The 26,260-nt window shown below is 47.8% G+C and overlaps 1 protein-coding gene across 4 annotated transcripts; it reads left to right on the forward strand.

Annotated features, from left to right (window-relative positions):
- The first annotated feature begins 1,162 nt into the window (after positions 1 to 1,162).
- On the forward strand, positions 1,163 to 23,911 carry tasorb (transcription activation suppressor b). 4 transcript variants are annotated; one of them, XM_079741888.1, is made up of 23 exons: positions 1,163 to 1,560; positions 3,059 to 3,204; positions 3,509 to 3,601; positions 3,719 to 3,791; positions 4,138 to 4,229; positions 5,395 to 5,529; positions 5,652 to 5,776; positions 5,906 to 5,937; positions 6,265 to 6,367; positions 6,647 to 6,750; positions 7,096 to 7,205; positions 7,499 to 7,571; positions 7,706 to 7,780; positions 7,908 to 8,774; positions 10,388 to 10,701; positions 10,957 to 11,059; positions 11,236 to 12,257; positions 18,778 to 18,900; positions 19,290 to 19,449; positions 21,149 to 21,263; positions 21,447 to 21,625; positions 21,753 to 21,887; positions 22,159 to 23,911. In XM_079741888.1, the coding sequence occupies exons 1-23, from the start codon at positions 1,251 to 1,253 to the stop codon at positions 23,403 to 23,405; spliced, it is 5,736 nt and encodes a 1,911-aa protein (XP_079598014.1). In that variant the 5' UTR covers positions 1,163 to 1,250; the 3' UTR covers positions 23,406 to 23,911. The 4 variants fall into 4 exon arrangements, with proteins under 4 accessions (XP_079598014.1, XP_079598015.1, XP_079598016.1 ...); XM_079741889.1 differs by having other exon boundaries at positions 22,162 to 23,911; XM_079741890.1 differs by having other exon boundaries at positions 21,149 to 21,257.
- The last annotated feature ends 2,349 nt before the right edge of the window (positions 23,912 to 26,260 follow it).

Raw genomic sequence — 26,260 nt, forward strand, 5'->3', positions numbered from 1 at the left:
GAATTGGAGAAACACAAAATCCTGTGATGGGATGATATGACCACTGGTGAATAATGCTGTCTGTTAATGATAGTCAGTCTAATTATGACATACTTTCTTTTGTTTTTATGTAGATATTTTTCTATAGTTTTATAAAAAGGCCTACACCACTTTAATAAAAAATGTAAGGTTAAATTATGATTGACTTTCCCCTGATGCATAACTATGTTGACCTTATTCCTTATCGTAATAATAATAATGTATTGCATGGTGGGGGGAGGGGACACACAGTAGGATGTGGTATGTGGTATGTTTTAATAAATGCAACCATTTGATAATGATATAGCCTACTTATTGCCTCTATTGGTTGTGTGAACACACAAATACATGATTGTAAGACAAACTGAAATACACCAAGCACATACAGCTTTGAAGGATGTTGACCCCTAATATAAGATTTACAAAAAAGTCAATTTGTGTGGTTTTCAGGACTTTTTCAAGGTTTTCCAAACTCTCACAGTAAAGAAAAAACTCTCCAGGCGGGCATTATGAGTCCTTGAGACAAAAGGATTCAGCATGTCATACAATGAAACGGGGGCGCGGCAGTATAAGTTAGACCGCGATGTATAGCGCCTCCTGTGGTCACCATGGTACAACACGTTTTGGAGACCTCCTTAATTCCGGTCTGCATATTTAAATTTGACATTTCTGAGGTGCTCAGGTTTTGAGTGTTTCGCTTTAGGGTTTTTGCCGCAATCATGTTAAACACGATTTTAAATATGAATTTTAAAAAAAGTATAGAAAATGTTAAAACCGTAGTAGTAACACGCTGCACTTATTAATATAAGTGCAATTCTCTGCAATGGGCCTGGTTTTTATACCTGCCATACTTTTTTCAATTACCGAAAATTAGGCGGAATAACAACAAAAACATAACAGTGGTTGGGCTTGCTTTGAAACCACACTAATAAAGCATTCATAGAAAATCGAAACTGAATATGTGCACTCATCCCCGACAACTGAAGAGCTGTGCTTTACCGGTTTCGTTTTCATCGCTCCACCTCAGAGCCGTACCCTGGGTCGCCCGCTAGGGGGCGTGGATGGTCTCGCATGTAAACAGAGTGACAGGAGCGTGTTGCAGTGGTGCTGGAGGAGAACGCGTACGTCACATTCATAATGGCGGAGGTTGGGTGAAGAGGAAAATGTGTCTGTGAAGCGGTACTGTAAGTGAAGAGCTACATTGCCGGTGAGACGTGCACTGTCCCCATAAAATGGCCCTGAATCCCGGCGTGGAAGGGAGGAAGGACACAGAATGTACCGAAACGGATGGTATCCGCTCGGAGGAGCGCAAAGGCGTGAGGAATCTGCCGTCAACCGCCACCTCGGCCACAACCAACCAAAATGGCGATCGGATTGTATGCGAAGACAGGGTAAAGCCCGAGCAAGAAGCCCCTGATCGGCGGAGAAGTGGGCAGACAGACGTCCAGAGCTCCCGCAGTTCTCCCTTACCAGGCCCCAGACCCAGAGACGAGACGCCTCGGAAGAATTTCCAAATCCCGAGGAAGATGAAAGAACGGAAAGGTTGTGAAGCCCCCTCTCTATTTGTACAGGACAGAGCCTGCCGTGTCTAACACTCGGTGGCTGCTTGTAGCTAGCTGGCTAGTTTTTTGCTGGCTTCGTTTGTTTGGAAGAACAAGCACACTTAGGTGGAGTTACATATACCTTGTTATTGCATTGCATCTGTGGATCGGCCTACTCTGTGCTGATGCTAGCCTTACGTTTCGCCTGGTAGTATGTTGCGAGTAGCCCGGATACTCAATAGTTCTGCTGACCTTACTTTGCCCATGCATGTGGACATGGGAATGAGTAATCATTTGCAATAGGTCACGCATAACGTTAGTTTTGAGTATCCGTCGATGTGTTTCGACTATACACAAGCGCTTGATCCTAGGCGTAGACGTGAGTAGGGGGAAGTGGATAAAGTTGCACACCGCACCTAGCACCATGATCCTTATGTGCTTACTCGATCGGACTGCTGGCTCTTGATGTGATTTTCGATGTATCAGATCACACACTGTGTGACAGTGATTTACGTGTATTAGACATGCGCAATATGTTAGCCCATTATCCATTTGACTATATGATATGTGAAGTGTAGTTGATGGTTTGAATTCATTGCACTGAATGAAAGACTTGCCCATCTGCGATCTGTCTGTACGCAAAGTTGGGTGGAAACACTGCAAAGGACCATCTTCTTTTCGGCAAACACTGCCAAGCCGTAGCAGGTCAAGCATTCTGATGCCGAATGTGTGTAGGCCTATGAAAGTTAGTCCAATGCTTACTTGGCAATGTGTACTGGAGTAAAGCTGTCTACCCCTCAGCACAGTCAGTATCAGAAGTTAACTTAGTCTCCTGATATTCTTTATGCTAGCAGAAATTGTACCCGCTTGAGTCATAAGGGAATGTATTCATGGTCCAACTTATTATGCAAAACAATTACATTTATATGAGATATAGTAATGTGTTTTTAAACGCCACCTGTTGCAGTGGGCTGGGGATCTTCAACTAAGAACACTGATTGACTTTTCTCTTGTATGTCGAAACACACAGCAGTAGGTCATTCTACTAATTTAAACTCTGTACCGCAAACAACTCCGGCCGGCTTCTCTTAGACATCACCTATCAGAGGAGAGCATTGTAGTACTTCTTTACATAGAAAGCAGCTTGAAGGAATCCAGACGTGTAGCCTGAAGACACGCAACTGTGCCACTGCAGTGGGAATAATGTTATCAGTGTTCTGTTGTTGAACCATTGAGTTTGATGCCTTCCTTTCAAGAGATTGCTTGAGGCTGTGCCCCTTCTGAGTGCTACATCTTGACAAAGCTTATTTATGGTGAAGTCACGGTGCTTAGCAGTTAATGACTTGAGTTCGGACTTTCTCCTCCATAGACCTGTGGTGTCTATCTGTGTCCATGTATCTTTGGCGTGTATACATGTACAAGTGTACGTGTATGCACAGCACCGCCAGTGTAGTACAGATTGTGAATTTGCTCTCCCTCTCTCGCGCGTGCGGGCGCAGGTCTATACCAGTGCCTTCCAACCGACAGCCGGGAGTTTGAGGACCTGGTGAAGACCCTCTCCTCCTTCTACCTGGACTCCTCGTCGCGCGGGACCTTCTCCTACTGCAAAGCCAAGCTCATTCACAATGAGCTCCTGGAGAAGGAGGTAGGCCCTCCCTCACCACGGTCCTATGGCACCAGGAGACGGTGGTTTGAGACTGTATTATTTTATGTGTTTGGAGTAGACTGTATATATAGTCCTCTTTATGGCACTGTGCATACAACGGCTGTTCAAGCTACATGCGGGTGCATATCACCTAAGATAAATAAATATTGACCGGGAGAGTCATTGCTGTTTTATTTTCAAATCCTGTTGGTTTTTGATACTTGAGACTTAGCACAGTGTTGCTGTTTGTCACGGCCCACACTAAACAAAGTTCTGCGCTTGCTGTGTTTTTTCTGTTTGGCAGTTTATCGAAAAGCGGAGAGAGATGAAGCAGGAAGGCCGGACCGAGCAAGAGCTGACAGAATCCTACTGCTTCCTCTATCCAGACAAATCCAAGGTTGGCCCAGAGTACAACTCTTCACTCACAACTATGAATGAGCCATGTGTCTTACCCGCAGGACTTGGAGGCCGGTGCTGATCAGTGGTTTGACCGTTTGTTTCCCCGTGTGTCCAGCTCCAGTGGATCTGCGAGAAGGGGCTGACGGTGGGCCACTCCAGAATCACAACACTAGGAAACCCAGCCGTGGGTGAGTCGCTAATCCTCTTGACCTGTAAACAAACAAGCCCAACGCGGATGGATGGAGATGTAGTCCGACTGTGTGATGGAATTCACATTGAAGGGAGATTAATTTCCCTAAGACCATAGAAATAAAATGGACAGCAATAGTATAGGCAAATAAGTTGCTTAGCAACAGCTGACAATGATGGTTCTATTTGACATATACGTAAAGTTTGGGTCCAAGGCTCATCCCGGACGCTTTGCATGGACAAGCAAATTTCCACATCTTGTTTAGGTAAAACAACCTCAACTACCAAATCATTCAATGATTCAAGTCGTACGTTCTTACGTTTTTATTGATTTTGTTTTTTCAGGTGTTTATCTCTCCAAATACGCTGACTTGCTTCAAATCAACCCATTTGAAGTGGGTTTCACTGGGGACATGATCGTCTTTAAAGTCATGAGGGTACGTGAGTCTCACTTAATCAGATCTACACTCGAAACTAGGGATGGGCATTTGAAGGCATATCAATATTCGAATATTTGATAAAAATAAATTAGAGTAACTGAACCACGGAAAAAAAACAACAGTGTAGCGCACTCATAATGTAGCCTGAAGGGCTTCCGTGATCTGGCCTTCACTAAACAAATGTATTTGTTTTCCATCTATTAGTCAAATGAATAAGGAAATCAAATCCAATTAGTTCAATTTATTGAGCATTTTAGAAGGAAAAAAACACTCAGTCAGTATGCTGAATCGAAACGAGTTGAAACGAAACCTTCCTTTTTGACAAGAATGAATGAAATAGTATTGCATACTTAAGGCACAAACTGAAATTAGATTCCAGTAAATTTCAGGCAAAAACTGAATAGATTCAAATAACTGAAGCACAACAGCAAGTACTGGTGGGCTTGGATATCAACAGAACTCCACTTGCAGTGCATGGGCCTGCCTCGCAGCATCTAACAAAAATGTATTATGTGTAAGACGGAAATACAGTAAAACATTAAAACACACTAAAACATTTCCAGTTAACATAACACATAAGCCCACCTACTGCATCACTCATTCTTGTTAAAAAAAATGACCATATCTACGTGCTCAGGGGATAGGCGGGTGCGGAGGCGATTTACAATCAAGCCCGCCGTGGAAAAGACCTTCCGCTGGAACGGAGGTTGCCGGTATAGCCAAGTATTTTTGCATTGCAAAGAGTTTGCATTGCACATTCTTTTCACCAATCTGGTCAAAATATTTCCACACTTCGCTTCTTTTGGTCGCCATTTCTTTTAGTGTGCGTGCTGCCTGCAAGTTTAAACTACGTGATGCGCAAAGACACAATCTAATGTAGTGCAATTGTGTTTTTTCTTTCTTTCTACTTCACATATATTAAATGGCATTAGTATACACGTTTAATGAACAATATGTAATTAATATAGCTAATGAATAATATTTAATTAGCTTTTGGTAAAAATTAAAAAAAATCTGCTACAGCTAAAGTCGAATACCCACGTCACTTCGAATAATCGAATATTCGAATAACCGTGCCCATCCCTACTCGAAACATGTGACACTCTGATCCGAACGGTCCTGCAAGCCATTGAACCCAGGAGCGTATTCTCTGTCCCCGCAGGGCCGATTAAAGCACATATACGAGAACATGCCTAAGAACGCCATGGAACCTGCACCAAAGTTTGACTGTCACGTTTCCAAGAACGCCAACAAAGTCACGTCACTACTGTCATACCGCGCCTTCGAGCACACGCAGGTAAAGGGACCGCGGTCACGTCGACGCCGTGCACCCCGCACATCTCTGTGTGACGGAGGTTGTGTTGTTCTTGGCTCTCCTTATGAAAACAATGTTTCACGTCTTTCGTCGTTGCCTTTCAGCAATACTACTTTGAGTTTGCGTTTGATGAGATCAAAGCGCGGCCGAGGCACATCTGTCCGTACGCCGTGGTTTCCTTCCAGAATAAAGGAAAGGAGCCCGGGTCTGCGCCCTCTACTGTACACAGGTATGTCTCAAGCTTAGCGTTGTATTGGGAAGTTAGAACATAATGTTTGTGTACATTTGTGGAAAATGTTGCACCAGAATTTGTAAAAGCAAAAAATCTCTTTTGCCCCCCTGTTCCTTCACCTGGAAGGTTCAACACGATACCCCCCGAAGTCCGAAGAGGTACGTTGCTGCTCATTCAACTCCGTCCACTAAGTAAAAGTTTAGCTCCTCCACTAGCAAGAGCAAGGGCCTCTATGGATCACTATGACAGCATGCCGCTATGTTAACACATGTGTACTCTGGCTTGGAAAGTTCTGTAAACCGTACTAGTTTCAGCGCTGAACTGAAAGAAGCATGCAAATGTTTCTTAAAATAGCCTTTTTTTTCCACTTTTCACTTATATATTTTTAAGCAGGTTTTGTCGTTGAGCTAATCTCTCAGGTGGCCACACAGTTGGGGCTGTGTTCTGTTGGTATCTCCTGTCCGATCTTTGACCTGTGTGAACAGGGAAGTGCTACTTGGTGTGGAGCGGCCTGCTGGTAAACAAGGGCCAGGAGCTGTTCCCTGTGTGTCTGCGCTCTTGTGGGCGACCCTACCTGCCTTTCAAACTGTGAGTAACTCCCTCTACACCCCCAGCTTAGCATCACAACTACACCTACACTGCTGCATCTAATGGCTTATCGTCCTCTCGCTGTTATTCCTTACTGCAACCATCCCGTTTGATTTGATTTATTTAATTGTATCAGAAAATGCCACACACATTAAAAGACATCACAAAACACAATAAAGTCCAGGACTTATTTCCATTGTGGTCCTCAATGGTGGTTCCTTTTGTAAGGCTACGTGCCCCTGCTAACAGGCATGTTGTGTCTGTGGTTTGTGTTGACAGGCCTGAGAGGCTGGAGATGAGTCAGGGCATGCAGCTGGACCAGGTGAAGAGGAAGATTCCCTCTGTGCTTTTCTCGTGGGACTCGTACAACATTTCGCGGGAAGGTCGGTGGATCATTAAGCCCTGTTTTTGGCTCTAGATTCTAATGTTGTGAGCCAGGAACCATTGTGAAAATGAGACGTTGCTTTACTGTATTTTTAGTGTGAAGTTAGTGTAAAGTGATGAGGAAAGGGGAAATGGTTATGCGACCACTAGATGCACGCTTCTACCAAAAAAATATCTTTAGAGGCCATTTATCTTTATCAATTTTTTTATAGTTAAGCTAACAAACTCGATGGCACTCTTGATGCTAATGGGTCGGTGTTCACTTCAGATCAATCCGTGGTGGTCCGCTCTGATAAAATCCTTTCAGATCCCCTCTTCTAACATGCTTTTTAACTGCCCCCTAGTGCTGAAGTTCGGGATGTCCTGCAGCCTGTTTGATGTGGTGGACGGGAAGGGGAAAGCGGCCAGCGGCAGCCTAGCGGGCCTGATCCATAAGCTGGAAAGAGACAGGATGGTATGGAAACACAAGTAAAAGTGCTGTCAGTTGGAGTCGGCGTAACTGTAGAGAAAGTAACCTAGTGATCTGTGAAGTTTTTTCCTGCTTAAAACCTAATAAAAAACCTACTAAAAAAAAATCCAGTTTTAAGAGGAAGATCTTTAAATCAGGCTAAATTGCCATGGGTGGTTTAATGACTGCTAATTAACTGCTCTTTAAACCGGACTGCTTTGTTTTCGCTTGTAATTGTTTTCTTGAAGACCCTCCATAATGGCATACTGCTGACTGCTGTTTCCCTTTCCATTCTGTAGGTGCTAGTGAAGCCATTGCACGACCGGGGCTTCCTCTTCCTGTTGTCTTCGGCACAGATGGTCAACAATAAAGGTGTGATAAAGTCCCTAGCCTAGACGCACTCCTTCCTATTCCGCCCCTTCCCCCTACCACCAATCCCAACACCTGTCTGCTGTGTCTGTGACACAGAAAATTGAGAAAGCTCCGCTCTGTTTTTGCTTTTCCAGAACCACGGGGGCGTTTTGAAAAGAGCCTTCAGGCATTGTTCATCTTTCAAGAGTCAAGGATGGTGGTCAAGTATTGTAAGTATTCATCTGTGGCCATCCATCCATGCACTTGTCGTTTGCATTAAGCATGGAGGGGGAACACGGTGAGCGCTTGCGTTGTATGTGGGGTTTATCATAACGCTGTGTCCTCTCGCTCTCACAGCGTCCAGACTGTGCGAGCCCGAGGCCCTGTCGGCGGACACCAAGCCCGCCGGCCTGTCGTCCGTGCTGCCGTTCTTCCCAGCGCTCCACTTCTCCCTGTTCAAGCTGCGGCCCCACCCGGGCAAGGACCTGAGCTCGTCGGTGGAGCGCCACTCCAACGAGTACCTGGCCCGCATGGAGAGCGGCACGGGGCGGGCCTTCATCCTGCCCGAGTACAAGCAGAACCTAGACGAGCGCACCAACATCCACCCCGCTCCCCGGACCAAGCCGAACCTGGACGGCCTGCTGCGCAACTACGTGCACAACCCGGCCAACTACGTCCTCCCCCTGAAGAAGGCCAAGGAAATCGTGGAGAGGTCGCAAACCCCCCTGCCCCCGGTGGAGCCCCCCGCTCTCGCCCCCGTCCCGGTGGAGTACAGCCCCGTGTCGGATTGGGGCGGGTCGGACCGGGGCTCCGACCGCGTGGACAGCAGGCCGGCGGAGGTGGCGTCGCAGGACAGACCGCCCCCCGAGAGGACGCCGCTGGACAGGCCGCGGCTGGAGGGCAGCCGCAGGCGGGCGTCCGGGGCGGCACACCCCAACGGGGGTGCGTCCCAGCACCCGCCCCAGCCGGACCCACAGGCTCTGGCCCAGAAGCAGCGGATGTCGCAGGACGAGTACGACAAGGAGAAGATGAAGCAGCTGCTGAAGCTGATTCAGCTGCACAAGAAGGCTCTGGTGAAGGAGCCGGCCAAGGGACCGGAGGAGGGCAAGGAGGACGGGAGCTGGGACCCCCTGGGGCTGAAGAGGAGGCTGGAGGCGGAGGACAGGGGAGGCGTCAACAAACGGCAACGGGCAGACCCCCTGAGCAACGGAGAGTCTAGCAGAGGTGAGGGAGGCGGTCCGCTGGCAGTGTTTACTTTGTGGGTTCGCTCTGTGTGATATGTTGACAATATATAGGCGAATGTTTTTCGGATTAACTAATTTTTTAACCCATTTGTGCCGCTGCTGCGCGGCGCAACATTGTATCTAGTAGATACAATGTTGCGCCGCAACATTGTAACCGTTAATAGGCGAGAATGCCTCTCGCCTATTAACCCATTTGTGCCGGCTGCTGCGCGGCGCAAAACCCCACAACACCCACCCCTTGCCGGTGATTGGTTAGAATACTATTTATTTTGGTTTTGAGTGGTCGGTAGTACCATTTGTTTTTTTGTGCGATCACTGAGCATAGGCTGCCTGCAGAGGCGTTTTTTTTGACGGCCTGCTTATGGGGCGGGTAGCTAGCGCAGTGTTCCCCCACGTTCACACAGCAGCGGCACGCCGCCGCTGCTGAATTTTCTCCGCCGCTGCAATAAAAATCCTTCTCCTAATTATTATTTTTTTTTTTTTACGTAGCTCCTTTTAGAAAATGTACAGCGCGTAACGTACATCGTCACGTAACCAACATCAAAGAAGAAAAATACACAGCGAGTGTGGCAGTTGTTGGCAGTAGGCTACCCTACACGGTTGCAAAGTTACATTGATTCTAGCAGTAGCGAGTGAAGCGGAAGATCGAAGAAAGAAGGAAAGAGTGAGCCAGACAGAGAGAGAGAGAGAGACAGAGAGAGAGAGAAAGTAAGTTGCTAAAATGTGTCGCTACATGACCACCAGTGTTTAAAACCCTCTGAGCCCAATAATTTTATTGTATCTATAAACCGCAACCTCCGTGCCGTTTTTCCTCTAGTATTGTGTGTGTGTGTGTGTAGGCCTATGTGTGTGTGCGTGTTGTCGCTCATTTTGGGATAGCAACCATGTTTAGTGTTTAAGCATTAGGCAAAAATCTGTAAATAAATTGTGCAAATTATATTTGCGTTGTGGCATTTTTTGTTTAAATATTACTAAACAAAAATATAAAAATCTGTAAATGAAGACACAAAAGGCAAAGTTACAACACCAATAATCCCATCTAAAGTAATACACAGGACTGTTTGAATAGGATTTAAGTGCATATTCTCCTCTCAAAGTGCACCAGATTCATGCATTCCAATGTAAAGGGTACTCCGGGGGGGCATGGGGGGGGCATGCCCCCGGAGCCCCCTAGAGGGTTCGGGGAGCACACCACCGCTGCTGAAAAAAATCCTGCGGGAAACACTGTAGCGGATCGTGAGGAAAGAGCAGATGAATGTTATAATTTATGTCTCGGCCCAGAACCACTGACACAACTTTTAAGCTTATTCTTGAGGTAATGTTAAAGATAGAATAGGCAATTTGGGGAACCATGGTCGATTATGAAAGTATCTTAACAAAAATAATCCCACTCCACCATTCAGACCTCCCTCTATCACCAACCCCCCCACATGACTAGCTCGCTAGCTTTAGCGATGCGTCTGCGTAGCCTTGCAGAAGACTCCTGTTATGCTCTTGCATTTAAAGAGAATCTCAACTAGCATGACAAAATGCTTCTAAATAAGCCGCCTACGCTACCTTTCAATGCGTGCGTATGGACTTGTGCTGTACTAGGCCCCCAGGCGGAGGACCCCCTGGAGGAGGCAGGGCAGGGCTACAACCTGACGGCTGTGATGGAGAGCATGGGCATCTACGATACAGACCTGAGGGCCACGCGCGCCAACGCCCACGGCTCCTCAGTCGGCGAGACCCAGCGGCTGCTGAAGATCCTGCTGGCCACGCTCAACAAGGCCATGTCCCAGGGCGGCGCGGCGGAGCCCGCCAGCGCCGGGGAGACGTCCAAACAGGAAGCAGGAGCCCGGAGGGAGCCGGTCCTCCCCGACCCGGACCTGAGGAAGCCCGGCGAGCCCCCCACCAACTACGCAGAGGTGAGGCCGCCGGGGGGGGTTGCCGTCTAGTGAATCCATGGGAGCTATTTCGGGTCATTCAGATCCCCTAAATGACCACATGGCCACGGCCTGTGGGAGTTGGGTTCGTTACATATTACGTAGTATATTTAGTCCTTATGGCAGTGGGGACCAAACTGATTATAAAGCAGAATTACTTGACTACTACGCTGATGATGATGATGATGATGACGACGATGATGATGATGATGATGATTGATGTTGGAATCAACTCAGGAGGACATGGACTGTAGCTCCGGGAGCCCCTTAAGCCTGGGCTCCCCGGGGGAGCGGCCCCACACCTCCGACGACCCAGCCTGGAGGGCCCCAACCCATCAAGGTATGCCCCTCCCCCCCCCCCCCCCCCCCCCCCCCCCCAAGCCCAGCACAACGCATCTGACTCCATGCACTCTTGTCTCGGGTTTCACACACACGATCACTGTTGCACGTTCCCTGTGGGAGCCGTTATAGTAAAACATGTGCGTCTTCTCCCCCCCCCTGCACCCCCACGCCCAGAAAACGCTCAGCTGTTCCCCGAGCCCGTGGGGCTGGCGGCCAGCCAGCCAGAGCTCAAAGTGCCTCCGGTGGTGGAAGTGCAGAAGGCGGCCCCCGCCGCGGCCCCCCGGCCTGCCGCGGCCCCCCGGCTGGTGGCTGCCCCGGCGGTGGTGGAGGAGCCCGTGCACAGGCCCTCCATCAGCCTGGACACCATCCTCAAGCAGGAGGTGCACAGCCTCACCTCGGACATCAGGAGCCTCATGCGGGGCCAGCACATCGCCTACACCTCCCAGCTGCCCCCGCGGCTCACCCCGCGCCATTCCTGGCTGCCCAGCAGCTCCTTCTCAGACTTTGTGGTACCCTACGTCACCCCCGTCCCCGTCCAGGGACACGTCAGAGCACTGTGCGAGAAGATGGAGTGGCTGGTGCCGGCACTCCCGACTCCGCCGCCGCCCGCCGCCCAGCTGGAGTCATCGTCTCCCGGCGTCGCTTCAGTGGCCGCTGTTGACACGGCGACGGCCCCCGCCTCGATCCCCACCCCTGCCCCGACCCTAACCCTGACCCCCAAAACCAAAGCAGAGCCCCAGACCCCCCTCTCCTGCTGCTCCTCTTCCTCCTCCTCCTCCTCCTCCTCCTCCGGCTCCAAGAGCTCAGCCGCCGCCCACAGCGACAAATCGGCCGGCGCCAAAGACTCGCCGTCGACCAGGAAACAGGGCGACGCCTCCGAGGTGACCGGAGACGTCTATTCCCCCTCGCACGTCACAGACTCCCCGGGGTCCCAATCCAACCACAAATCTGCCTCAACCGCGGCGCTCGCCGGGTCCGGGCCCGGCCCCGGCCCCGGCCCCGGCCCCGGCCCCGGCCCCGGCTCCGGCTCCGGCTCCGGGTCAGACCTGCTGGCCAGCAGCCTCATCGGGCAGCTGAAGCCCGAGGTGTTCAGCAGCCTGATGGAGGTCTTCAAGGACGTCACCAAAAACACAGTCAAGTTCTACATCTACGCCAGCGAGGAGGCGGACGAGAGCGCCGTCTGCAAGGAGATCAAGGTACCCCCCCCCCCCGCTGGAATGTGGTTGTGCACGGCGCTCAACGTGTCGTTCCGCTGTGGGTTAAAGGGCTGCAGGACACTTTGAGTAAACCTGCTTCTCGTTTGAATTATGCCATGACCTAGATCCAACAGCGAGGGCGTGCTGGTCGTGGTTCTAATGTGAAGATATAGATATAGATATGTGTTTAATAGAGTGCAGTGACGATGTGAAGGGTTTGAGCCTCCTGTTGGTCACACCTCCCATCGGTGCTAGGGCAAACAAACGCGTTTGCAAACAGTCTTCTCCTCCCCATACTTGTCTTAGTGTGACCCTCGCCCAGTTTGTACGGTCGCCAGCATTCACTCAATCACAACCAGCGGTCCAAGCCAACAAACCTCAGCGGTTGTAACAGATCCTCAATTCAATTAATATTAATCCTGGTTTTACCACTCTTTAGGTTGATTCCTTGAGTTATTTTCGTGGAAGAATGCCTTGGGCTTGTTTGTTCCGCCACAGAGGGGCATAACTACTTCATGTGGCAGGGTTTGTGAGTGGCTGTCGTTTTATCCTCCTCTATACGTGGCAAGCACGCCCCTGCAGTAACAGGTAACATAAACACAAGATTTTACTACACAGTGACTTGTCAGTCGAGGCCAGTCAATCCACCAAGCCTTATGAGGCTCCAATCTCATTGCACGGCACATTGCGTATCTTATTTGTTAAATTTCTTTGCCTGCACCCTTGGGTGGGGTGTAAATCTACTCAGAGAAGCCCATTGACACCATACAACGCATGCAATGAAACTGTAAGGAAAACTTTAATGACTAAGCTGGTTTATTTGATCAACCGCATAATGAAACTGTAATTTGTAGGTTGGTCACTATACTAGCAGTCATTTTCATTATGCTGGGCAATATTTGCTTTTCCATTAAAAAGTAGCCTCCATCTACACAGGTGCAAATTGACTCTGGGTATTATGGGTACTGTAGTATTTACGGCCCTCAGTGGCGGAGGCTTCTCCTTGCTCTGTTAGAATATGATCTGGATTGCACAGATGGTCTCTTGACTCGTCATTGAGAAGTTGCTTGCGTTGTGGTTTCTTGGCCAAACAGGAATCCCACTGTAAATACTTGCCTGGACTAAGACCTCCTCCAGACTGTAATATATTATGTACTGTCAGAGCAGACTCCATTATATCTTGCCTATTACAGATCATTTACGTGTATTATTTTATTATAATTGTATTATTATAAGCCTGTGCTGTTAGGGGACCTTTAGCGGTGCAGGCCCAAGCCTTTGAGTCTGCTGCTGTCTTTGTTTATAGAGGAGGTTGATTAACAGGGGCGGGTCCAGAGAATTTTTTGGTGGGGGGCACAGGGGGTAACAACAATTAATCTGGGGGGGCCGTCCAAAAGTAACAAAAATGAGAGGGAAAAAGCTTTGTACAGTAAACATAGCTGTTTATTAATCAGTTTTAAACATCACTGAAATTCTTACAATTAAAAAAAGCCCATTATATTAAAAATGAATAAAACAAAAATGTAAAATAGAATTTTCAAAAAAACAGAATAAAAGCTCAGTGTTTTATTATAAGTAAGCAACAACATCAAAATGAAATTAGGACAGTAACAGCACTGCCACTCAAACTGACAATAACAACTGCTGAACTATTTACATAACATACATACACACACAATCAGATCATTATTTGGGAGGTGCTGACACTTTAAAATAATGATATCCTGCGATTGCCGTGTTTGCTGCTGAACAACTTAACAAACTCCTCCATGTCCAAGGCCTTGGCTCTCTTGGACTCCACACTTAGCACTCCAAGATCACTAAGTCTTTCGTTTTTCATGGTGGTGCGCAAGTGAGTTTTTATCAGTTTCAGTGCAGAAAAACTGCGTTCACAGGCAGCTGTGCTGACAGGTAGGGCCAAAGCAGTTTTGCACAACCTGAAAAGTTAATAAAAGACATCTTTAAATGGCTCCAGGAACTCGGTAAACTCAAGCAAACTGGTGAGATTCCTCATTCCAGCTTCCTCCTTTCTCTTCAAGATCCACTTGGCTTGGTGGAGCTCATGCTTCAGATCCTCCAGGTTTGTCTCATAAATGGTTCCAAACAAAAACAAAGGATCCTCATCTAAAAAGCTGTTGCTTTTAGGATTGAGTGCCTGAATCCCTCTCATGATGTCACAGTTGGTTATTGAAAACCGCCTCTCTAGCTCAGCATTTACACGGTCTAGGATTGGATAGTTAACAGTCTGACAAAAGTTATTCTTGTCGATGTCACTGTAACGTTGACCAACTGTGGACATGACAAATGTGTCGTTAAGAGCAGAGCTTGTTTTAAGTTGCCTTTTAGACATTCTCTCTGTGCTGATGTCGCACTGTTGAGCCATGCTTAGCACTTCTGTCCACAGCTGGTCAAAAGATGATTCATCCCTGTATTTTAACATTGAGTCCTGCAGCGCCTCAATGAGGTAAATTGCTCTGGCGAGGTCCAATGATGAGGACTGCAGCATATCACTCAAAAACGTTGTGTCTCCGAGAATTCTTTTCAAGGTTACTAGAAGGCAAATGAAATCTAGGTTTATCTGCCCTCGCAGTCCACGTGCCTCTACACTTCTGTCTCCATTGTTCTCCTCATCAATGTCATGAAGGACTTGTAGCACAGCTGGAAGCCGGTCCATTAGGTTCCGACAGGCATAATATCTGCAAGCCCACCTAATGTCACTGAGTCTGGGCAACTCTCGAGGCTGATCCTTTGGATACATTGAGCGCTGTATGTCCTGCCACTTCTGGTGGACATAGGAACCGGACAGAAACACATAAAGGCGCTGCAACAAGGAAAAAAAGCATGACGCCTCTGGTACTGCTCTGACTGTATCCACAATGACCAAATTTAAGCGATGTGCATTGCAGTGCACATAAAAGGCATGCTTGGCCTGGGACTGTATCTGTGCAGACACACCACTGTGCTTACCACTCATTACAGAAGCCCCATCATAGCCCTGCCCCAGCAGCTGTTCTCTGTACTCTAAACCATACTTTTGCAGGCTATTAACATTTTTTTCAGTTAGCCCAGCAGCATCAAGTTTGTCTGCATGCTCAAAATGCATGAAGCTTTCATGCACTGTACCTCTGTAGTAGTACCTCAGTACTAATGAAATTTGTTCCTCTTTTTTTAAGTCTTTTGTTTCATCAGCTAGAATACTAAAGACCCCACTTTCCTTTACCTCTTCAATAATTTCCTTTCTCACCATGTCTGCCAAAACCTCTAAAATCTCATTCTGAATGTGGTTGCTGGTGTACTTGGCATTGCTATGTTCCATTTTCTGTTTTATTAAGGGATCATGTTTGGCTATGAGCTCCAAAATGGCCAAAAAGTTGCCCTTGTTTCCAGAGTCCTCTGATTCCCGATGGCCACGCTGTGCTATGTTCTGAGTGGCTGTGCATAGCAAAACATCAGCAACTGTTTTGATATACTTCCTGTTTTCCTCTACCTTTTTTTGGTACTCTTTGTCCATTGCCTGGAGCAAAGATGTATTATTGTCAACACCCCTCTGATACTCCTTCCATGCCATCATGGCATTAAGATGGTGCTCTGCTTTGGCATGTAAGCAGAAACCTCCATCTTTATACATGGCCTTTTTCCAATTTGAAAAGCCAGTAGCGGAGTTGAATGTTGTCTCCGGAACGGAGGGCAGCGAAAAATGTCTGCAGACGAAACAAAAAGTGCTATCCTTGCACTGGGAATATTCGAGCCAGGTGTAGTCTTTATACCAGGAAGCATTGAAAGCTCTTGTCCTACCCTGTCCGTGCTGAGTACGGGGAAAGTTCTTTAGGGTAGGTTGCGCAGCTATGGTTTGAGAAATGTCTGAAAATATTAAAAATAAATATCAAAAGTCTGGAAATTACTACTCATGATCCAAACTGACATTTAAAGACAAAAATGTGCTTTTTGTTCTTGTTCCCACATCCAATGTCTGACAAACATATGAAAACATGTGGATTCTGGAATTTTTAAATTATGAAAAATTAAGTACATTTTTAAAAGATGTTTAACATTTTCTTTAACTTTTTAAAGTTGAGTTGGATCATTATGCAATTAAAACTCCAAAGTAAGATTTAGATTGTCAAGCTTTACCTTTTTAAATACATTAAGAGACAACGGCATTTCAGCAGGCAAGTAATAAACATTTTTTTAAAAAAGAGTTATTCACATGTTGCTGGTGATAAGTTAATAGAATTTTTAATAAAGATACTACCTTGGGGACCTTTCGGTGTCGCAAAAGTAGCATGAACTGGGGGGTTTCTGCTGGGGGGGAGCTGCTGTGACTGCTGGAGCTGCTACAGCTGTCATCTGATTCAGCAGCATCATCAGGGTCAGTCCTCTCCCTTTGTGCATCTGAAAGTATTGATTGACACAGTCAACACATCAATTGTATTTTTAATTGCACATACATGATTTAAATTTTTAATCAAGTGTACATGATTATTTGTTTTATAATACATAGCATGAATTACAGATATTTAACAAATATACAATTTTAAGTTCATAGTGCCAGTTTTATACTGTGATTTAAAATTAGGTAATCAACCCTCAGAACTTTTTGCATGATAATGTTTTGACTCTATAGAGGCTTCTATCTTATTCCATTTTAAGCCACTACAAACTACACTACAAACATGACTGAACAATAACCATCATGATTTCTAGGCAGATTTTTAATTTTTCAATTTTTGGCCTATGATGTTTGGTTATTATCAAACATACACACACATATTGTAGGTTATTTACAGATAAATTAATAATAATAACCCTTTCTTTAAACAAATCTAATGGAAATTTGGGATAAAACAAAACAACAAACCTTTTTGTATACAAAAGCAGTGTTACACTGCCTCATTTGTAGTTATTAGTTTATACAGTTATTTTACAGTGATTTTACAGCCACTACAGTAAAATAAACAAGTGTTTTGATTATAGTTATTTTATACAGTTATTTTATATTAAAACTCTCCACTTGTTGACGATCCATCGCTTCACCTCACACACAGGCAGCGCTGACTTTCGCGGTCAATTGATTTCGCGGTAAATTGCGATAAGGTACTTTTGGTTCAACGACCACTTCCTGGGGGGAAAACGTCATAGACATATGGGCAAATGTTATATCTGTTACCTAAAGGTCAATGACCCTTTTCCCGGCTTTTCCACAGTCAAAAAATTATAATATCGCGAGTTTTCCGATCCGCGGCTTCATTTTACAGCCGCGGATCAGACGGCCGCTGCATTGCGGCAGCGGTAAAATGTTAGCGGTTTTAAAGTGACCATAACTTAAGTTATACATCACAGATTCAAACATCCAACCCCACATTTTAGCACCTGAACCCTCCCCTTTCGATACACACCAACAGGACCTCAATGTAAGGTTTAAGGTGTAAAAGTTTTTCTTTTCAGAATTCCGTAATTGTCCCGAGTTGCGCTAGCGGCATGGATCCGTGCCGCTCGAGTTCTAAGAGTTAAAATATGGTATCGAATTAATTCATTCATCGACTAACTGTAAATTTGCGCAGAACACGTCGCACATTTTAAAGCTTTTCCCTGGTCCTGGCTGTATTTTCACCTGGAGGTCCGTGAGCGCTGGTCTGGCCCTGGAAATTTTGACCCTGTTCTGCTTGGCTGCATTCGGCTCGACTCTCATCCTGGTCACCTGCACTTTCCCTGCTAATTTTCGTCTTTGAGAAGAAATCGAAGATGTCTCCCTGCCTCCGTTTCATACTGTAGTAGTAGGCAACATTGAAAAACATAAATAACGCCTATTACTGAACGTTGATTCAGATGGAGAGCTAACTAAAGTAAAACACACCTGTCGTGTTGTTTTAGGGCAGTTTGTCATGCAAATTTAACAGAAGTTGGCAAAAAACAACAACTGTAACAGACAGTTTTAAAGAAAAGGTTCTGTTCTTACCTGAACTCGTTGCACCAGGACCAGGTCACGTTGAAATAAAGTCAGACTGTTGAAGTTAAGCGAATTCTACCGCAGAGCCGCGGAGCTTCTTCCGTTGTATTTAGAAAATAAAAGCCTTCACGAGTCCTTAACACGGTCGTCACGCATAGGTTTCACATTTACTTCCGTTTTAACTTATTTAACTTTATACGGCGGTATAAAGAGAACTTTACACAATGATTGATATTACCAGCGCGCTATTGACCATTGGGGGGGCACACGGGGTGGCCAATCAGATTACAGGGGGGGCGGGTGCCCCCCATGCCACCCTGGTAAACCCGCCGGTGTTGATTAATAGCCCATTATTCTTACAATGTCAGTGCATTATTGTTATTTATTGAGAGATCGCTCTGTTGCACTCACATTGTCTGAGAATATATCGATTTATAAGAATATATTTCACAGACCTTGTTTGGTAACATGTCCTTGTCAATTCTCCGATTTGCCAACATGCAGGACTATGTCTGTGCTTTTAATGTTTACTCTCATCCAAACAATCATGTATTTTCTCTTTCACTTACCAAGGAGTACTTGATAAGCCTGGGCAACCGGGAATGCAGCCCCCAGACCTTCCTAGAAAACAGCAGCTGCTTGGACAAACTACTCATCATCATCATGAATGAGGACATTGCGGCACACGTGCATAAGGTACACCCCCTCCTCACCTGCCCCCCTGGTGTGGCTAGTGACATCGATTCTTATTTCCCAATTCAACAGATTTGGGATCCAGGGTGCTATTTCAGGATCTACTCCGGTAGAAAGGGTGAAAGGCACTTGTGGCAAATTATGGATTGAAAGTAAAGTGTTTAAACAGTGATGTATTATTTATATTAGAAAAGGTTCAACTGATAGCAAGTACCTAAACATTAGATAACTTCAATAAGTTCTCCCTGGATAGAGAAACGTCTGTCTTGCCCTTTTGAGGGGCTAGGATTTTAGGGGTTTTGGTTAAGGTCTTTATGTGTCGCCTCAGAAGCCCTCTGAGACTGTAAGTGTAATCAACGGCTTGACTGCAACCCGTGCTGTGGCCCCTGCAGATCCCGGCCCTGGTCTCGCTGAAGAAGCTGTGTGCAGTGAGCTTCGCCGGCGTGGACACCCTGGACGACGTGAAGAACCACACCTACAACGAGCTCTTCGTCTCCGGGGGCTTCATCGTGTCGGACGAGTTTGTCCTGAACCCGGACCTGATCTCCCAGGGTACGCCAGGGTGTCTATGGATAAACCCTCACAGATTATGACCGGGAATCAACAATACAGAGTCAACGGTGATGACGAGTGGGAGTAGAGAGGGCACGAGAGAGGGGGACCCCCCCCCCCCCGCTGAACGGTGGGATTTTAAACACTGCAGGGAAGTCAAAAGGACATTCACTCAGGAGAGGGAACAGGAACTGACACGTCAGGGCCACACCCCTGCAAGATGGCCTGGGGGGGGGGGGGGGAACGTAAGAAAGTGCAGAAAGCCGAACCTACCCCCAGGTAGAGACAGGCCTCACCAGGCTCTACCCCCAGGTAGAGACAGACCCCACCAGGCTCTACCCCCAGGTAGAGACAGGCCTCACCAGGCTCTACCCCCAGGTAGAGACAGACCTCACCAGGCTCTACCCCCAGGTAGAGACAGACCCCACCAGGCTCTACCCCCAGGTAGAGACAGACCTCACCAGGCTCTACCCCCAGGTAGAGACAGACCCCACCAGGCTCTACCCCCAGGTAGAGACAGACCCCACCAGGCTCTACCCCCAGGTAGAGACAGACCTCACCAGGCTCTACCCCCAGGTATATACAGACCCCCCAGGTAGAGACAGACCCCACCAGGCTCTACCCCCAGGTAGAGAGAGACCCCAACAGGCTCCATCCCCACGGAGCGGCAGACCCCACCAGGTTCAGCCCCCAGGTAGAGACCGCACACCAGGCTCAACCACCCAGGCAGATGCACCCGAGGGAACAGAACCAGAATAGAGGTCATGGAAAATGAACTAGTTCACAAGAACCACCTGACCTAAAGGGAAGGGAAAGATGATCCCCTGGGGCCAGCCCAGGAAAGATGCAGGTCATACTCGATAGCAGAGTGGCAGGCACTGTTGAGGGAACGACTACAAAGAATAGCAGAGCAGAGGGGCAAAAGATTGAACCAAACCGGGGAGCAGACTAGGCGGTCAGAAGTGCGTAACACATTGGTAGGTAAAGAAAGATGTCAATCATAAATCTTAGAATGACCGTTGGCCTAGATCGTAAATGAATGATGATTGCGTGCGCAGAATGTTTTTGATTAATGGATAGGATTTAATCTCTGCAGAAAGAGCAAAGGGAGGTCAGCGCTCAGCCTTAAGTTCTTCAAGGCTTCAAGCCCTTTTCTTTTTGGCTCTCACCCGACCTGATCGGAATAGGAAGCATTTGTAGATTGCTTTTTAGGCTTAGTTAAGAAAAGAATTGAATAGGACAGTATTCTTGTTAGGAATTCAAAATCTGCAACAACTTTGCACATCTTTTTTTAACACAAACCTGTTTTATATTGAAATGCCAGGGCCCAATTAGTTGAAGACCGGTTAGTCCAGTGACTATATATCCTATCCATTCGCTGGAGGATGGACTGGGTGCGACCCGTGGTTTTCATTCAGGGCCTTAAAACCCTCACAGAGTTTTCACGACGAAATATACATTGATCATGCCGGTCTGATGACAGACATGAATAAAGCAGGCCAACTGTTAAAATTAAAGGAACAGGAAGTAACTTTACCCTACTATTTGACTATCTGTGATAGGGGTGTGTTGTAACGTCCTCGTCTATAACACTTGAATCAATCAATGTGAATCAAAGCAGATACATATTTTGTCACCTGAAATACTACTGGACGCGTAGTGGTCTGTACTGAGTTTCTGTTGTCTCTTTCTCCCCCAGAACGGCTACAGGCACTGCTCAAGTTCCTAGAGGACCAGAGTACCCCAGAGCAGCCCTGGCAGTGGAAGGTGCACTGCAAGTCCCAGAAGAAACTCAAAGAGATGGGGAGGTCAGTGTGAGTGTGTGTGTGTTTATGTGCGTGCAAGCAGCGCCCAAAATAGTAGTGGCAGTCGTGGCAGTGGTCCCAAATGTCAAAGATCACATGGACGAGGCGGATATAAATGCTCTGATTGAACAAGTGCATGTAGGGTCGTGTGACTGTGTCCGTTACTGACAGGCCAACGCCCCCCTGCCCCAGGTTGAACACCAACGCCATGGCCCTGCTCAACCTGCTGACGGCCTATCAGAAGAAGCACCTGGTGGAGTTCCTGCCTTACCACGAGTGTGATGCCCAATCACGGCAGGCGCCAGACTTGGACTGCCTGATCAAGCTGCAGGCACAGCACACCCAGCAACGGCACTTAATCTTCCTCACAGGTACCCTAATCCTCCTCATCATCATTGTCATCACAACCCCAGCCCCAAAAACCCACCGCTAATGGAGAGACCTTTGTTTTGTGCAGGCGTCTGAATTAATCTCCTGGTGCGTTTGTCCTTTCTACAGAGAGACCGTTTGAGATGTTCCTTCAGTACTCCAGGAACGGAATAGTGATCGCGAGCATCGATGACATCATGAACGGTTTCCACAGCCTGATCGGCTCCATCAATCAGAACGATTTGCCAACACCGCCCTCTACTGGTGGGTTGTGTGAAGAGAAACTCAATACGTTAAACACTATTCTGTAGTATTTATTATTTTCGGTTGGATGCCATTAATAATAATAATGGATGCGGGGTGGGACTTCCTTATGTAACTGACACAATTCCTGGAACCCGCCCATCTTCAAACACTTTTAGTCTTTGCCTATTGGTCCTGTTGAAGCACAGCTAGCCTATTTTACCGTCTCCTCCCTCTCCCATGTGTGCTCCCTTGCCTCTCCACTCTGTGTCCCCCCCCCCTGCTCTCCCAGTAGTGAATGATGAGTGTGTGGAGGAGGACATGTCTCTAGACTCTGACGACGGCGAGGGCCCGGTCATATCGGACTCGTCGGAGCCCGGCAAGGAGCCCCTGCCCCCCCCGCTGCCGGACTCGGAGGAGTTCCGCCCCCCGCTCCCGGAGCAGCAGACCACCTCCGCCTCCGAGGGCGGCCCCGACCTGTCCGACTACTGCCGGCTCAAGACGGCCATCTCCCGGTTCAAGGTGGCCAACCCGCAGGTCTCAGAGGCGGCGGGCAGCCTCTCCCCCGGGGGCTTCAGCGTCAACCCCCACCAGAGCTTCCTCTGTCCCCAGGCCTCGTGGGCCGGCTACACGGGGGCCTCGGGCTACAACCCCTCCCCCGCCTACTCTGGCTCCCCGTGCAGCACCGCCAACGCCGCCGGCCCCAACCCCCTGGAGCTGGACCACCGGCCCCCGGGCGTCGGCGCCGGTGATGTCCCGGCGTCGCCCCAGACCCTGCTCACCAGCATGGCCTCGCTGCCCATGGAGGTCAAGCCCCCGCCCCCGCCCCACCTCATGCTGCTGGGCCACACGTACGGCTCCGACGTCGGAGGGGCCTTTAACAACCACGCTCCCTCCGGGGGTCCCCCTCCTCCCGGCCTGCCCTACGCCGACAGCACAGGGGCCTCGGCGGCCCCCCCAGGCCGGGGGTTTGCCGGCGGCGCCCCCCCTCCGCAGGGCGACAGGACGCTCAGCGGAGCCGCCGAGGCCGTGTGGGGGGCGGCGCTGGCGGGGAACACCGTCTGCGGGGCCGACGGGGGGGGCCAGCCGACGGAAGCCCACCCGGGCCCGGCCTCGCACAGCAGCGGGCTCGCCACGGGCGGGGAGTGGGCTGCGACGGGCAACGGCGCCCCGGGGAGCCAGGCGGGCGGGACACCGCTGAACTGTGCAGACGGCCCGGGGCCCGCCGTGGCTGTTCCCACAGCGGCCCCCAGGGGGGGCCCGCTGGTCAGGCCAAAGATGCCTGCGCACGGGGGCTACGGGAACATGGGCGCCATGCCGGGGCCCATGGATCACGGGTCCATGCGAGGCAACATGGGGCCCGGTTCATTAGGGGGCTTCCGGGGGAGGGGGGCCCCGCCCGGGGGGCCGTGGCCCGTGCCAGGCCGAGGTCAGGAGCCCAGGGGAGGGATGGGAGGGGGACCCTGCTCTTGGGGCTATCCCCCGGGGCGGGGGCGAGGACAGGAATACTACAAGGACTACACGTACACACACAACTAACACCCCTTAAGACAGACAATCGCGCGGGCGTAAGAGGGGAGCCCCGACGCCATGCTCCAGAGACTATTAGAACGTGGCTGAATGTACATAACTCACTTGTCCTAAACCGTTTGAAACTCAACTTAGAATTCTTTTTCTACGTTAATAAAAAATTGATACAGGCAGCGCCGAGTGTCCCACTGTCGTGTATACTGTACGTATGCTCTTTCCATGGTTGCTGTTTGAGACCCTGTCCAAACCACTATATTTATATTTGCCATGACATGTTATGGCCTTCCAGGTTCTTGGATTTGTCATGTACTTTCTGTTAGTCTCAATTTTGAAGCGGTTTGTGAACAAGGGCGAAAGGCTATTTTTTTAAAGGAAATAATTGTGAATAGCAATTCACTTTTTTGCTGTTTTTTTTTACATCCTTAGTTGTTTAAAACAAAGTATATTAAAATAAATCCTTTCAAATTATGTGTGTGATGGATTTGATGACCGTGTCAAGCAATCCATTAAAAATCTAAACCGCTGCTCTATCAACTGTCCTCAATGTTCACTCTCTTATTCACACACACAAGTACATCTCATATTGAATGTGCTTTATAGATTAACACCGATTTTGTGTTTTCTTCTATCGCGTTTCTTTGTGGAGGGAATCAAAGAGAAGAGAAGAGCATCAGTTATGTACACTTCAGAAGAGTGGAGTTTTAAAGATATTCTTCTCAACCCAAAATCTAACAAAATCCCTAAACCCAAGAGGCCTCGAAACACCAAATGCTTAGCGGATAATAACGGACAAAAACTAAAACCTTCCTTATTCCACAACATTGCATTCAGGGAACATATAATCAGCAGTGCTTTTTATTGATTTAATAAGAACTTAATGACTTGACGTTAATACCTTCAACCATATGAAAACTCAATCATTTCCATTCACCCAATCATTTCAGTTCAGTTTTGTGCTCTCTTGTTTTAATTGCATACGTTCCCTTTGGGCCATGTTCAATGGTTCACAAAAAGTGTTGGCCTATCGTAATTTGTCATGATAGTCACTTTATTGGCTGATTGTCCTTATTCATTTATTTTGGAAATGCATCCAAAAACTATTTGACGAGGTCAAAAAGATTTCTCCCTTCCCCGAGAGTGATGCGTTCCATCAAGGCCCATCAACTGGAGTGTAGATCAAAAGGGGGTGGGACGTTGAGGAATTTATTTGCATACTTAGAGATTGGTGTCTGCACCAAATGTTGTTAGTTCAGGAGTCGCTGCAGTGATTTGCAAGTTAAATTAAATAAATGAATCCTGGGGTTTCTTTCCTCTACTGCTGTGGCCCCCGGCAGTCTGGCTCTGCAAGTAAATAATGGACCGCCCGTGTTTCACAGTAGCCCTTCTGCCTCTGGGCAGTGGACCCGCAAATTGAACCTGGTCGAACTTTCTGCAGACTTTTCGAAGTCTACCCATTGGTGTAAGTAATGGAGAAACTAGGATCCAAAGGTACTGTGGATATGTGCAAACTGAACTTGATGACGTTCAAACGGATAGCAGAATCCGGATGAAGTTTACGTGCATCAAAACATTATGGCGACTGAGGAGGAGACAATTATCTTTCGATGAATAGATCATGGCATTCTAAATCTGTTTATGCTAACTAAAGTGTTGCATCAAGCAGATTTGTGTCAGAACAGAACAAACTATTCAAACACCTACACATGCTAGTTAAATTGCTAACACTAATTAAGTTATCATTGCCTCATATCTTGAATCTTTCTTTACTGGTAATGTATTTTTTTTAAATGATGAAGATGTACCACTAGAGGGCACCATATCATGGACAATTTCTGTGGATTCTTCCCTGTGACAAGAATGCAGAAAATGGTAAAAAGAAATCTTCAGTATGGAACTATAGAGTCAATATATCCTCACCATGTGCCTGTTTTCTAAAGGAAGCATCTATTTACGCCAAATTATTTGTTTTTATATTTTAGAATTTATTATCATGATTATTGTGTATTTTTTACTTTCTATATATTTGTTTTTCTAGATAATTAAGACCTCAGTGGAAGTAAATACTTCCACTGTACCTCCAATGTCAAATAGTCAGAACCCAGAACCATCCAATCAAACCTCTTCCGTGTTCTGTCCCGGCTTACTTCTGCGTGGCACCCCACCGACCTCAAAATGTCCGCTAGACCTCACACAGAACAGTCATGACCCATAATGAAACCTTCTGCCATCTCTACACCGAGTGAACAGGAACAATACCCGGGACAAACATGCCACAGTGGGGAGGACAATCCCAGGACAGCTCCTCTGGAACAGACACAGTGTCCCTGGGGGACAGGCAGGGTGAGGCATCTGCCTCCCCTGCTGCCGGAGCTCCCAAGAAGAACCGGAGCGGTGACGGAAGAGCTGCCACTGCAAGGTCAGTGGAGGATGAGCCGCATCTTCCCTCATCGACAACAGTCATTACCCAAAACCGCATGTTCGGGGGCTAAAAAGTGTGTGCAACATGAATGAATGAGCCCATTGGCAGCTGCTGATTTCCCTGTGCCCATGTGCACAATGCAGGGCTTTTGTGTTCCGGCTTTGTGTGCAATGGAGCAGGGCCAAACCCAACGTCGACGCCAGGTCATGGCCGTAGAGGGATAAACACACAGCGCCGCGTGCTCAAGCGCTGTCGACACTCATGCGTTTTGAGTAAGTTCAAAATCATCTGAGAGAGGCCAGCTCTTTGATGACTGTACTGTGTTTTCTAGAATGGGCAGTCTGAAGGAGTCCACTAGGCCATTTGTTTATTTCCTGCTCCCTGTGTGTTGTTTAGTTGGTGAATACTTCACAAGGGTGTAGACTAGGCCTGGGTGTGAGACACT

This window comes from Pollachius pollachius (assembly GCF_949987615.1).
Source record: "Pollachius pollachius genome assembly, chromosome: 8".
NCBI lineage: Eukaryota > Metazoa > Chordata > Actinopteri > Gadiformes > Gadidae > Pollachius > Pollachius pollachius.